Below are 14,417 nucleotides of genomic sequence, written 5' to 3'. Positions count from 1 at the left end.
TGGAACAGAGTTTTCTGTTTGAGCAGGGGGTTGGACTGGAAGATCTCCAAAGTCCTTTCCAGCTCTGTTGTTCTGTTAAACCAGAGGTGTCAAACTCAATTTCATCAGCATTGCGGTTGCCCTCAAGGGGCCGGGTGGGTATGGCCAGGGTGGGCGTGGCCTACTGGGTGGGTGTGGCTAGAGTGCGTATGGCCTACTGGGTGGGCATGGCCAGCTCTACATTGTTCGCATCGAGGGTGCCTATGGGGACCTGGGCAGGAGTGGGACAGATCTGAGGGTCTCTGGCAGAAAGAGGGTCTCTGGGCCAGGGCCAGGGCAGTGGGGGCCGTTCCCTCACTGTTTCCAGGATGGCTTCGCGGGCCACATGAAACCACTTCCCGGGCTGGATCCGGCCCCCGGGCCTTGTGTTTGACATGTCTGTGTTAAACTAATCCCACTGGAATTTTTGTATTCCTGCTAGGACTTCCTTTAGTATAGAGAAATAGATCAGCATTTTCCAGTTAACAGGCATATAGTAGATGTAACTTTCACATACAAAATAAATAGGTCACATAGGAACTCCGTAAGTAAATAATGTCCATATTTTAACATTTTTCTGGTTGCACCTTCTATACTTCACAATTTTTCAACATTTTCACAGCATTGCATGCTAGAATGATGTATTATATTTTTCTGTCATCCTGCATCTCTTATGTGCATTTTTTTTTAATTCAACCACTACTTTTACACCATCCCATCAAATATTCTTTCTCATACCATGGATTTCTATATCTACACACATCTAAAACAACCTATAGGAGATGAATTTATACTTTTTATATACATTTATACTGTTTAATATATAGTTTAGCCCTTTTACTCATATTTAAACCTGCACTTTTTCTTCCCTTCATTAATTCTACTCCACAAGAAACTGTTAGAAACCTTCAGTCCAATATATTACATCTTTCTCATTTTTCTTAGTTTCATAAACCCAATCTATCACTTTTTAAAATTTGTATTCACCCTTTATTCCTCTTACAGTCTAAATTATGTTTTCCATATGTCATGGTCATTATAATATTAAATGGGCCTATAGATATTGAATTCCACTCCCTAATGATTTGATAAATTGAGGCTTTCACAGAACACATTTAGTAACATACATAAGGTATGTATTAGGTTACCAGCCTTTGTTACACTCATGCCACATGCATCTTTTCAAGAACAGGAGACTTGCCTATTTGAACTTAAGTCTTAGGTCTGAAGAAGAGATATATATGGTAGCTTTGAAATGCTCTTTGATGTGATCCTCTTTCTGCAGTGGTTAAATCTGCTTTTGTTAATAGAGGGGAAAAATCTGCTTGTGGAGACGCTCATCTCTATGCAGGGTTGTTGTTGTGGGGAAAATAGAAAGAGGAAGGAGAATTCCATATGTTTGATACCTTGAGTTTTTAATAAAGTAACAAAGGCAGGATAAAAATCTAATAATAAATAAATAAGTATTGGCTTTCGGTAGGTTACAGCAAAAATCATTTACAAAGATATGCATGGAACCAATGTTTGAAAAAGCCACTTGAAGATAGAATCCATTAAAGTAGCTGTAGGTTTCTTCATCTACCCAAAACCTGGCTGCTCCTTATCATACTTCCATTTAATTTTAGCTAGTGTAAGAAATCTTTGTTCTACAGTACATTTCAGATGAGTTATGCGGCCAGTTCTAGTGTTAATCATCTTATGAGAAACTACAAAGGAGATAAATGAACAGCACCCACATTAATCAAGTCCTGATATCCTTCGTTCCTTAACAAAACTAGGACTTCCTTCATGGTTCTGACAGGCAAGGAGAGAAGAAAAATGCTGCTTAGAAGATCAAGTGTTCCCAATGACTACAGATGGCAATTGAGATTTGTCACCTTTTATCACAGGAATTGAAACCAAGATCAGTCTTGGTAGAAGTATATGATGATGATAATGTTATTCTACCTTGTTTTAATTGGCCTTTACTATATTCTTTTAAGTCATGCAGACGGATCAGTAAAATTTTGGGATGCTTCTGCCAGTAAGTTTTTAAATTTATTTCTGCATTATAAATGTATGTTACAGATTTGAAAATGAGTGAATTAATTGCAGTTATTGAATCTGTTACTCAAAATACGTGAAATTGGTACAATGTAATGAATTCCCGACAAGCTGTGAAATATTATTTAAAAGGGGAAAAATTGTAGCAGAGTGTGAATGAGTAGGAATGAATAAAAGTCAAAACTGTACGCCTGCAAAGACACTAGAAATCTAACAGTAGTTAGATTTCTAGTATGGTTTGGTCTTCATGTGATCTTTTTTCTGATTCTGCAATTGATCATTAAGAGGCTTCCACTTCTGTTTAACTGCATATTCAAATGATTAATGAGCAATTAAAATGATTGAAAGAAGACTGGAGTACAGTACATAAAATGTAGTCTGTTTTTCTCATTTAAAGCAGAGTGCTGCACAGAGTGTGAGTCATAAGGAATCTCTTTCCCTTTTCCTGCTGCTCAATTCATCTGCTGCCCATCAGAAACAGATTGCTGATTATATGCTACAATATAATATCTGAAAAATGTAAAGGAAGGTTCAGTATTCTTTTGACAGTACAGGATATTTAGCATTGAAGCTGTGCTTTTTTTAAAGCTTTTTTTTTGGTAAGCACTAAATACCAGACTTTTTACGGTGTGCCTGTGCTTTCAATCAGAGGGCTACAAATAGTGAGGATCCCAAAATAAAAATAGTGAAGATAATAGAAAATACAGATTGTAACAATACACTTTCTTTCCACTTTCCGTTTTAACATCAAAGTAATATAATAGATCATTTCAATTTTTTCCAGTCACACTGCAAATGCTGTACAAGTTAAAAACTTCAAAAATATTTGAAAAACGGAAGTTGGAAGGCAAGCCAGCAGCAGATATGATAGAAGAGGATCCTTGTGCAATCCAGTTAATGTACTGGTGTCCTGAAAGTAGAATATTTTGCATAGCTGGTGTCTCTGCATATGTTATTGTTTATAGATTCAGCAAACATGAAGTTAATACTGAAATATCGGTAAGTTTGTATGAGTATTGCTTATGCACTGATTTGCTTACATTAATATACCAAGTTTCCCTTTAATCAATTATAGTTATCAATAAACATGGCTATGTTTACCATGCAGTGGTTACAGTTGAAACCTGACTATGCAGCTAGCTATTATGGCTTTCCTATATATATTTTAAACATTCAAAAGAAGCTGTCATAAGTATACTTTTGAGGATGACTTGCATAGGAAGAACGTCAAAACAGACTTTTTTGGAATCAACAGGTTATTTTGATGCTACAAAATTAATATTTTCCAACTACAAACTGAATCTGTTAAAACAAAACATTTTATTGAATGCTCCCATTCTGACAGGCAGTTTTTATTCTTCTGGATCTTTCTCTCAGAAGAACTGTTAGGTCCTTGGTGCTCTCTGAGCTTGGTGGTTTTCTTGTTAATGTTTCATTACCAAACTAAGTAACATCATTAGTGCAGGTGCAAGCATGGAAGAATATGTGTGCAAGAAAAACACCCAGCTCAGAGAGCACTAAGGACCCCACAGTTCAACCCTGAGCTTCAAATATTCTCTTCTGTTGGTCTCAGAAGAACTTCTAACCATCTTTCCTCCTCATAACCCATGATTTTAAATCAAGAGAATTTGCAGTCTTGAATTTGTAGTTTATGAATTTGCTTTATCTCAATTACTTTTCTGCAGTCCTGTGGAGTTCCTCACAAACAGCTCCAGAAAAAGTTGGAGGTTTGACAGCCTATGCCTTCCTCCATAGCAGTTCTTTCGAATCAGCCAAATTCCTAGCCTGCCATCTTGATCTCAAATGTCTAAAGGAACCAAATAAGTTTTAGAGTCTAAGCCCTTGAAAGGGAAAGGGATGCCTTGGATATCATAGCTCACACTTTTAGTGGTCTACTGAGACTTATATATTTAGAAAATTTATATAGCCATGGACCAAAGAACCCCAAACTCAGAGCCACTGGGTCTTGCCAGGGTTCAGTTTCAACCTGTTGCTTCCTATCCATGACATCGCTTAACTCACCACTTATATGTGTGTTGGGGGGAGGGAGCACAGGGGGAGGCTCAGCTAATCTCAATGTACACATGTTGTACTTTGACAATAAAGATTTATTATTATTATTATTATTATTATTATTATTATTATTATTATTATTATTATTATTATTATTATTATTATTATTATTGGAGAAATTTGCAAGTCTACCTTGCAGGTCTTCAGTCCACATCATCATAAGATAGATTGGGAAACAAATTCTGGGAAAGTACTCTTTCTTAATGTCTAGGTTCCTATTGCTCATAGAAATCTCTAAGAAGCTGGAATCACCTTCATATTTAGATGAGAACAGAAAAATATATTCTCTGTTTCCAGGAATCTAGACCACAAGATTATTATGGTACAGTATGAAGGCACATTTAGGATACCTTCTTCCTCTGATTAGTTTTTTTTAAATTGTGCTTTACAATTGACAGTCATTATAATTTTGATGGATTCCTTCATACTTAGCCTAGTTTGGGAAGTTTGCAGTTTCCAGGCATGTAGCTGACATTCTGGAATACTGTGAAAGCAGATTGGCTTCACAATATTGAATCTTTTAACTATATTTCTAAATCTAATCTGAGTTTTATTTTTTTAAAGTCTTTAGAGGTGAAGCTCCAGAATGAGATAGAAGATACCATTAGTCCTGAAGCAGAAATTATGACTTCATTTGCTGATGCCTCTTCCAATTTTTCATCTTTAAAAGACCTCTCGGGCAATTCCAATGCTTCATCTGAGCAAACAATGGATTGTAGTCCATTTCTCAGGTAAAGAATGTAGACTGATTTAAATTGTTTTTGTTCTTTTTCAACATTTATAACAAAATTTCTTCAACATCTATATTTTTCTGCTAAGATTGTGAAGTATCATAGATTTTGATAGCTCTGTATAAATAGTATCTCAAGAATTATTTTCTGTTTTTGTACTAAGAAATGGTTACAGAATGTTCAAATAAGTGTAGTTGCTCACCATTGTGCTATTTCTTTATTAAGAAAGACTGTAGAAATCATTCCTCTCATTTGAGACTGAGCTCAGCACAGCTGATTTAGTAGCTACCAATAACCACGTACTACAATAGATTCCTAACACATCTAGGCTGGCACACCCCTCCATATTTGTTTTGGCTAAGTCCCTAAGCCCATTGTTTGAAGTTGCTGTTCCTCTGAGACCTAATGCTATGTTGACATTGAATATCGGAGTAGAAGGTGTTTGAATGTTTAATGTCTCAAAAGTAAAAGAATGCTCGAGTCTGGGGATGAAAAAGGAAGGGCAAGCTGTGTTCTTCAAACCACCAGTCCTTCTTCCTTCTCCTCCTAAGGAGACTTTCATGGCTTCTCACCTATGCTAGATTCTCACACACTGATGAAGCCCAGCTGGCCAAATATCCTTTGATGTCTTTATAAATACCATAAACAAGGTGGCCAAGAGAATGCTTATAAACTATTCAGTATAAAAAATGAGGAGAATAGCTAATCTTTAGAAAACAGAAACAAAATTTCCAAAGAATCTGGATAGTTGAGAAATGAAATGAAGCTAGCAAAATTGGGATAGCTCCAGAACGGGATATGGATAGAGAGCGAGAACTTAGGACTTTCTCGTATAGTCACAGAATTTTGTTGTGTTATATTTTAGGCCCTGTATTAATAAAACATTACAATTTAGAGCAATAAATCACTATGATTCTTCCATTCCAATGTAGTGACTGAGGGTTTTTTTGAGAAGAATTGAATTTCTTTATCTCTATTTAGTGCCACACAGTTAAGCAATCACGAACAGCATTAAATGATTATTCTTGTCGCAAAGTGAAGAGTGTCCTACTCTTCAGTTCAACCCCACGAAATGTGTCAGGTGACGATAAAAAATAGGGAGATGGAAGAACTTTAATCTTGCTCTTTTCCACAATGGAAGGGTAAGCTAGGATTATTCCAATAGCTCTTTAACATTTCTAATCAGGAGTTACTGTAGATTGCATTCTTGCTTTATATGAAAAAGCATCATGATTTTTTGTTACCCTTGCTTCAAGAATCAAATGAGACCTAATATGACGATATAACACTGATTTGTTTTACACAGAAGATACCACTGGAAACAATTGGGATAAGACAAGCAGTTGAGAGGAAGAAAACTTCAATCAATACTATTTACACACATTTATACATATTTACTGTTTCTCACCCACTCTTTTCCTATTCTTTTCTCAAAGCCAGTTTTCTTATCAATGCAAGTGATTTCCAGTTGGGTAATCAGATCATTTTGATCATTTTGATAATTGTTTCTCCTCTTCTTCTTAGTGTGAAGACTCGTGCCGTAAGGATGCCCCCTGGTTATCAAGCAGAACTTGTTATTCAATTGTTGTGTGTAGATGGTGAGCTTCCTCAACAAATAACCAGCCTAGCAGTGAATTCAGCCTATGGATTGTAAGTTATCCCCTTATATCTTCATTTGGGTTTGGTCAGTTTGCCTAGCTGGGAAATGGGAAATCTGAGTCATCTTTAGAATGGAGGTCTATCTGGAACCAGTAATAGAACCTGTTCCAGGGAGAGAAAAAGATATTCTAATCAGTTTGTCTTCTTTTGGTGGTTTGGAAGAAAATGGCAGAAAAGATGGGACCAAGATACAGATCCCTATTACTCCTTATGTAAGATCCAAATGAAAGCACTATCAAAACAGCCTTTTGCAAAAAATAACCCATAACAATCTGGTGATTTTTGGTACTGTCATAAACACAATATTTGGATCCTCGTGAATGTTCTTGAGTTTTTCATGGAAGCTGTCAAACCATGGAGGAAGAAACATTAGAGTTCTAAAAACTGTTACAGCCTGTGTAGTTCAAACAAGGCATGGATTTCACTTATTTTTCCACAGGGGTCAGCCATCATAAATTACTTTTACTTTTAACATCATATATTATTTACTTTTATCATGAATCAATATAAAATTTTCATAACCTCAAAATTGTTGGCATATCTATGAACAAAAAACAAGTATTTTTTTATTAAAGAGTTTTACAAAAAAAAGATTTTACAATACATATCCCCAAAACCCACCCACCCCAAACCACCCCCCTTCCCCCCCACACTTCCCAGAGCTAAAAACAAGTATTTTGAGGCATGTATATTCATAGAATATGATTCCTTCATCCTTCCATCGTCCTCACCATTCTGCCAGAACTGATGAAACTTCTTGGATGAGAACCAAACTGTCTTCTTATTCTTACTCAAGGATAAAACAATCCAGTTGCCTTTTGGAAAAAAAACCTTTGAGACAAATATGACCTGGATGACTGAGAATCTCCACAGACATTCATAGACTATAGAATCATAGGGCTGAAAAGGATATAATAATAATAATAATAATAATAATAATAATAATAATAATAATAATAATAATAATAATAATAATAATAATAATAATAATATAAAGTTGGAAGGGACCTTGGAGGTCATCTAGTCCAACCCCCTGCTCAGGCAGGAAACCCTATACCATCTTAGAAGTCTTCTAGTCTAGAGGTCTCCAACACCTGGTCCATGGCCTGGTACCATGGCCTGGTACCAGTTCCATTGGGAACTGGGCCATGCAAGCGGCAGGTGAGCATGCAAGCGTGCAAAGCTCCATTTGCACAAATGGTGGATGCACACTTGAAAGCATCCCCTCTCCCCGCTGCTGCTGTTGGTCCACAGAGCTAGAAAAGTTGGGGACCACTGTTCTATGCTTAAGGCAAGAGACCTTATACCATCCCTATCAAATGATTGTCCAATCTATTCTTGAAAACCTCCAGTGATGGACCACCCACAACTCCAGGAGGCAAGCTGTTCCACTGGATTAACTCTTCTCACTGTCAGGAAATTTCTTCTCAGTTCTAGGTTCTAGGTTGGATCTCTCTTTAAGAAGCTTCCACTCATTACTGCTTGTCTTGTCTTCTGGTGCTTTGGAGAATAAATTCTCTGTGACAGCCCCTCAAGTTCAGGAAGACAGCTATTATGTGACCCTTATTTTAATGACCTTCATTGCATTGATTATTAGAGGATTATCTTCAAGGAAACAAACCTACCTGATATAGCTGACAAAGTGAGAAAGAGCCTGTGGCCTAGAGGTTAACACAGCTGCCTAACATGCAAGCAGCCCAGGTTTGAATCTCAGAAGGGTGTGGCTGGCTGATGAGAGCAAAGCAGCTTGAAATAGCTATACCAGTCTCCCTTTAATTCTTTGTTAGCAATCCAAATTGTGTGTGTGTTTGTATATGTGTGTGTGTGTGTGTGTGTGTGTGTATAATACACACACACCTTCAGTGTGGTTATCAATAAGACTATTGGGACTTTTTAAAGATTATATTTGGGTTTTATAGACTAAAATTCAGTTTATCAAAACAACCCTCTTTTGCTTTTTGTTTCACACTGTCTCAGTGTACATACAGAGAAGTGTCGCTGAGTGATGTGGTCATTGAGTGAGTTGCAGTCAATTTTACTAGCTTCATCATAATTACTAAGGGAATCATGGGGCAATTAAATCCAGCTTTCCCCATTGACTTCGCTTGCTGGAAGATTGCAAATGGCAATCATGTGATCCTGGGACGCTGCAAGCATCAGAAATGTGATCCAGTTGCTAAGCTCCAAAATTCTGATCATGTGACTGCATACTCTGCTATGATTATAAGTGCGAGGACTGTAATTTTCAATGATAGTTAAGGGAATGGTTGTATAGCAAGGACTACCTATAGTGTTATACACACTGTTAGGTCATTTGTGGGTTACCATTTACAGGTCTTGCCATGGAAATGCGTGACATTAATGACCAATTCTGTTTTCTCCATGCCCTTTTTGGAATGAATTGTTCCTGGAGTTAAAGCAAGCCCATTCCCAATTCCTTTTTGGGAACAAGTCAACACATTTTAGTATTCCAGAACTTTTAAAGCCATCCCTTTGATGTTTGCATTTTATTTTATAAGGATGTATATTGTACTTAATAAGCTATCCCAACCATTAAGGAAATTGATGAAATATTTTAAAAAATGTGATTCAAGGATAAGAAATTGCATACAACAAGAAGGTGGTAATATTTCGTCCTTGACATTCACATATATATTGTCTTTCAGTATAATATTAATTTGGTGTCAGAGAAAAAAATACTGCTATTTATTATGATTATCCTTCTACTAATCCTCCTTTGCTTGAGAACATAACAATATTGTTGCCATGCATAGTCTATGCAAGGAAGAATTCTTCCTTGCTTGTGTTTCTGCCTGCCTCCCATTTTGTGTGCTTTGGAATTAGAATACTATATATGAGGAAGGAAAATAATACTGCACATTTAAATTTCAGAAGGGCAATTTCTGATTTAACGTTAGAGAATGTACTAATTATGCACTCATTATAATGTATTAAAATATGGGAAGGTAGTACTTTCATCAATTTACTAATTATAAGAAGCCTTACAAAGATTTCTTGAAAGAGAAGCTATTCAGATATCTGTTATGGATGCTTTAATTTAAACTTAATGCTCCTGCTCTCATGGGGTTGTACTCGTGAATCGGGATACTTACATTTAGGGCATAATATTGAGATGGGGGGTGGTGTGGAGTTCACATACTGTTGGATTTTTCTTTACCAAACTCCCTCTGAATTGCCACTATTAGACATCATTGTGGCATTTCCGTTTTAGGCCCAATTAATTCCCAACTTATCTTAGCTATAAGGGACGCGGTGGCTCAGTGGGTTAGGACGCTGAGCTTGTCGATCAGAAGGTCGGCAGTTTGGCGGGTCAAATCCCGAGTGCCGCGTAGCAGAGTGAGCGCCTGTTACTCGTCCCAGCTTCTGCCAACCTAGCAGTTCGAAAGCACGTAAAAATGCAAGTAGAAAAATAGGGACCACTGCGGTGGGAAGGTAACAGCGTTCCGTGTGCCTTTGGCGTCTAGTCATGCCGGCCACATTACCACGGAGATGTCCTCGGACAAGCGCTGGCTCTTCGGCTTTGAAATGGAGATGAGCACCGGCCCCTAGAGTCAGAAACAACTAGCATGCATGTGCGGGGGAACCTTTACCTTTACCTATCTTAGCTATGGTACAGAAGAGGATAAATTGGCTCTCATATAAGTGTGGGGGAAGCAGGAAGATTCATTGTTCCTGAAAAACAGACATTCTCTCCTTTTTTTATGCCAGATGTTGCCCACTATTCCTAGGAGTCACTTTGAGATTGAATCATATAAATTGGAGCATTCAATATTTTATCTTTTTCCAAATTATCCTTTTTTCACCATCTGGTTACAATCTTTTCTGTGCCATTTTGATTGCTATAGTTTCTTAAAGTGTACAATGTTTTTCCTCATGAACTAGCAACTGTCCTTATTTCTTTCTGGTTATACAGAGAGCAGACCTGAAGGATCGCCCATAAAACCTTAAGTATGAGTACCTCCTATCAAGAGGAGATTAGTAATTGCCTGAATAACCTGCTTGGAAACACATACTTAAGCCTCTCAACTTCTGAAGAGCTGTAGTAGATGCTCCAGTGATGATATGATATAACCCAAAGGAATATGAACTTCTTTGGTTTACTTTGGGAGTTTTAGGACCAAATGTGGAAGTGGAAAGTCTCTCAGAGCCAAATTGTTCTCACTCCCTTCCTTACAAGCATACTTACAAAAAAGTGACCATATATCATAATGCCAAAATTTGGTTATATCACTGATGAATTTTAGCAGCCTGGTCTCAGAGCAATAAAGATGATTTTCTAGGTCCTAGGAACTATATGTCACTTGTAGGCTATGAGTCACCCACCCACTCATGGTTTAAGTCAGCTCTTCTTGACAAGCAGGCTCCCTTTTCAGTGTCTGTCATGAAACCAAAGATGAGTGACCCATCATCTGATCTGGTTCTTAAAATGAGCTAAATTTAATTCATCTTATTTAGATGCCATCTGACTCCAGATTTCTCTGGGGCTCATACTATAAGAACAATAAAAGACAACATGCATGATAAAAAAATTGATGAAGAAAAATAAAACTTAAAAACAAGAATTACCTTATATGAATGCCTCTTTGTTTGAAATCTATTCCAGTTTCAGTACTTGAAAGAGATAACTCTAAAATACTTAAACCGTATTTCTTTTCACAGAATTGCATTTGGAAACTGCAATGGTCTGGTTGTTGTAGATTTTATGCAGAAGACTAAACTGCTGAGCATAGGAAGCTTTGACCTCTATGGATCAAGTGATCCCTATCAGCGCCAACCTCGATCTCCTCGCCGAAGCAAGCAGTTTAGCGCAGGTAGCAAATACAGTGAAAATTAATTTGAGTAATATTTCATTTTATGCTCTGCAATTTTGGGAATGTCTGTAGAAAATATATGTTGGCTAGTTAGGAAAATATATAAAGAGCAAAGCTATATGAAAAATTCTAGCAGGTGATTAGTCAAATACTAATAAGAGTAAGTGTTAACAGTCTGACTAATAAACCCAACAAAAGGAATCCTCAAGACAAGTCCCAGCAGGGATAACTTTATTGGATACATCATCTCAGAACTGAAGAAGTGAAGCCAACTCTGAGATTTCCCATTCAAAAGCTTGCTTAGTTAAACATTGGATTCCCTCTCCTCTCCCACCGGGTATCCACATTGCCCAATACTAATATTTCTTTTTGTTATGGGAACAGTTTACTTCTCCATCAAGCACCTGCGGCAATGACCTTGGCATGGTTCAGGCTCACCCAGTGCTACTATGTACCAAGTTGTTATATGCCACTTCTGTGAAAGGCAGGAGCTCCGCCCAATGAGTTTGCTGATAGTTTACATAGCAGCATAAATATTTCTCTATCAATGATTTTGCCTTTTCAGCCACCCCGTTAGTATTCAGATGAAACCCTGAGCTAAGCCCTTGGGAAGAGCCTATTAATTTTAGGAACTCCCACCAAAACTTTGCAGTAAATTGCACCCTCTGGTCAGAGATGATTCGTCTTGGAACTCCATGCAGCCGGTATATATGTTGCATGAACAACTTTGCCAAACTTCGGGCTGATAGAATCTTTGGACATGCCACAAAGTGTGCTTGCTTTACAAATCAGTCGATTACAGCCAAATCACTGTACTCCCAGAGCTCTTGGGTAATTCCACAATAAAATCCATGGCAATTTCTTCCCATGGAGCTTTAGGGTTGGCTTCTGGCTGCAACAGCCCCAGTGGCTTTCCTGTTCTGGACTGCTTCTTGTCCTGCCTTCAGGTGCTTTGGAGAATAGCTTGACTCTCTCCTCTTTGTGGCAGCCCCTGAGATATTGGAACACTACTATCATGTCCCCCCTTGTCCTTCTCTTCATTAAACTAGACATACCCAATTCCAAAAACTGTTCCTTGTACGTTTTAGCCTCCAATCCCCTGATCTCCTTTGTTGCTCTTCTCTGTACTCTTTCCAGAGTCTCAACATCTTTTTTTACATTTTGGTGACCAAAACTGGATGCAGTATTCCAAGTGTGGCCTTACCAAGGAATTGTAAAGTGTAATGGCTTGACATGGTCCCCTCCCACCTCCTCTGAATAAAATATTCCATCACTTTTTTAAAGCTTTCTTTTCACCATAGAACTAGGAGTCTTTATCACTTCTAGTAGACTAAGCAACTAGGGCAGGCTTAGTTTATGAACTATTAATAGTTACATTTTATGTTATAGTAATCTGGAATATATTTGAACACCATTAGCTACTTTCCATTATGGAGGATTTACTTCTGGAAAAACATTGGAACATCTCTGAAATGGAAGATGAGGAGAATGTTCCAGAAATCCTTGAAACATTCCATCTTTGCAAATAAATGTGCAAATATATGTGTGGCAAAAACTGCCTTAATAATACCTTTGAAGTGTAGGGAGGATTGTAGAGGAGTCGATGTTCTTATGGGGTCCCTACAGTGTCAGACTTTAACACCATCTTGAACTGGGGTGTTCTGACCTGACTCCCCAAACACAAGAGATGCACCAATAAATGTCCAACATTCCTTTTATTCAGGAACACCAGCAGTTTTACATAGTCAACTGTTAAAGTCTTTAGTTACCTCTAAACAACGGAGCTCGCTCCCTTTTCCTCTGCAGGGGTCTCCCAAAATCCAGAGTTAATCTCAGTCTCTCACACTTGCAGCAAGAGTCCTTCAAGCAAACTGGCTCTTTTCCAACATAAGACACGCACACGCTCAGCAGGTGCTCCGACTCCCAGTGGCACAGGATCTGAGGAAAACTCCGGCAAGTTTCCAAACAAGAGTTATGAGTTCCAAATACTGTAGAAGTGGCTGACCGGCAGGGAGACGAATAGTTGTCTGCCACACCTATTCATCTCTGCCCCTGCCTTTTAGCCACAGCTGAGAGTGGGGCTCTGTTAGCAGCGGTGACTCTTCTGCCCTGAAGACTGCCCCATAGCTTCTTACCTTTTCTCTCCTCAGCCTACACCGCACACGCACATCAATCACTGGCCCCATGTGATCCTCCTTTTCTGAATCACTTGCCTCAAAGCATGGAGGTTTCAGCCTTTCCATCTAGGGGCTGGCAGACGGCCCACACTCCATCTCTGTCCCTACCTCTGACAGGTCCATTCCTTCATCCCCATCAGAGCTTTCAGCTGGCTCTGACACTGGGCCCAATGCCTACTCCAGTGCTTCCTCCTCTGAGTCGGCCGTGAAGTCGTCCGGCAGCCAACAGGCCACAACACTATCCCTCACCGCAGGGCTCTTACCCTAGGGCTGACAATCTGGTGCAGCCGTGAAGGGAACCAGGTGTGGAACTCTTGGATCAGTGCAGGAGCATGCATGTGGGCCACGTCCTCTGACTTGAAGTCCTCCAGTCAATAGCCCTTCCTTTCAATGAGGTACTGGAAGTGACCCTTGAGCTATCGGGAGTCATGGATGCTGGAGACGGCAGTGCCATCATCACGTGCCTCCGAGGGAGGATGTTCCAGTTGACAGAGTGGGCAGGCCAGCTGCTCCAGGACCAGGAGTGACCAATGGAAGACCGAGTGGACTTTTAAGGAACGTGGCAGGGTCAGCCAATATGCCACTGGATTGATGACACCCTCAATGGGAAAGGGGCCCAGAAAGAGATGGTCCAGCTTCCTAGCCGGTCGATTGGATGGGAGGTGTTTAGTGGACAACCACACCTGGTCACCCATGGCTAAAGCTGGTGTGTCCTGTCAGGACTGGTCTGCAACCTTTTTGTAGTCCTCCTTGGCTTTGTCCGGCTGTTGCCGGCCTAAGCAGTGGACCACCTGTAACTCAGCAAGATAATCCTTGGCCACAGGTACTGGGGAGTCAACCAGCATAAGAGGGAACAGCCAGGGGTGTGTTCTGAACCAGCCCTC

At 39.1% G+C, this 14,417-nt stretch overlaps 1 protein-coding gene across 1 annotated transcript in view; it reads left to right on the top strand.

Moving 5' to 3' along the window:
• Positions 1-14,417, top strand: part of STXBP5L (syntaxin binding protein 5L) — a gene marked incomplete at its 5' end in the record, with an annotated part of 103,793 nt that overhangs the window by 63,456 nt on the left and 25,920 nt on the right. The window contains 5 exons of the mRNA XM_081317162.1: positions 2,001-2,041; positions 2,846-3,060; positions 4,699-4,865; positions 6,390-6,515; positions 11,205-11,356. Coding sequence (XP_081173288.1) covers positions 2,001-2,041; positions 2,846-3,060; positions 4,699-4,865; positions 6,390-6,515; positions 11,205-11,356 — 701 coding nt within the window. The remainder of the gene's footprint in view (positions 1-2,000; positions 2,042-2,845; positions 3,061-4,698; positions 4,866-6,389; positions 6,516-11,204; positions 11,357-14,417) is intronic.

Source organism: Vipera berus (assembly GCF_964194415.1).
Source record: "Vipera berus genome assembly, chromosome: 2".
Classification (NCBI taxonomy): Eukaryota; Metazoa; Chordata; class Lepidosauria; order Squamata; family Viperidae; genus Vipera; species Vipera berus.
This window is presented reverse-complemented; position numbering and strand designations above follow the sequence as displayed.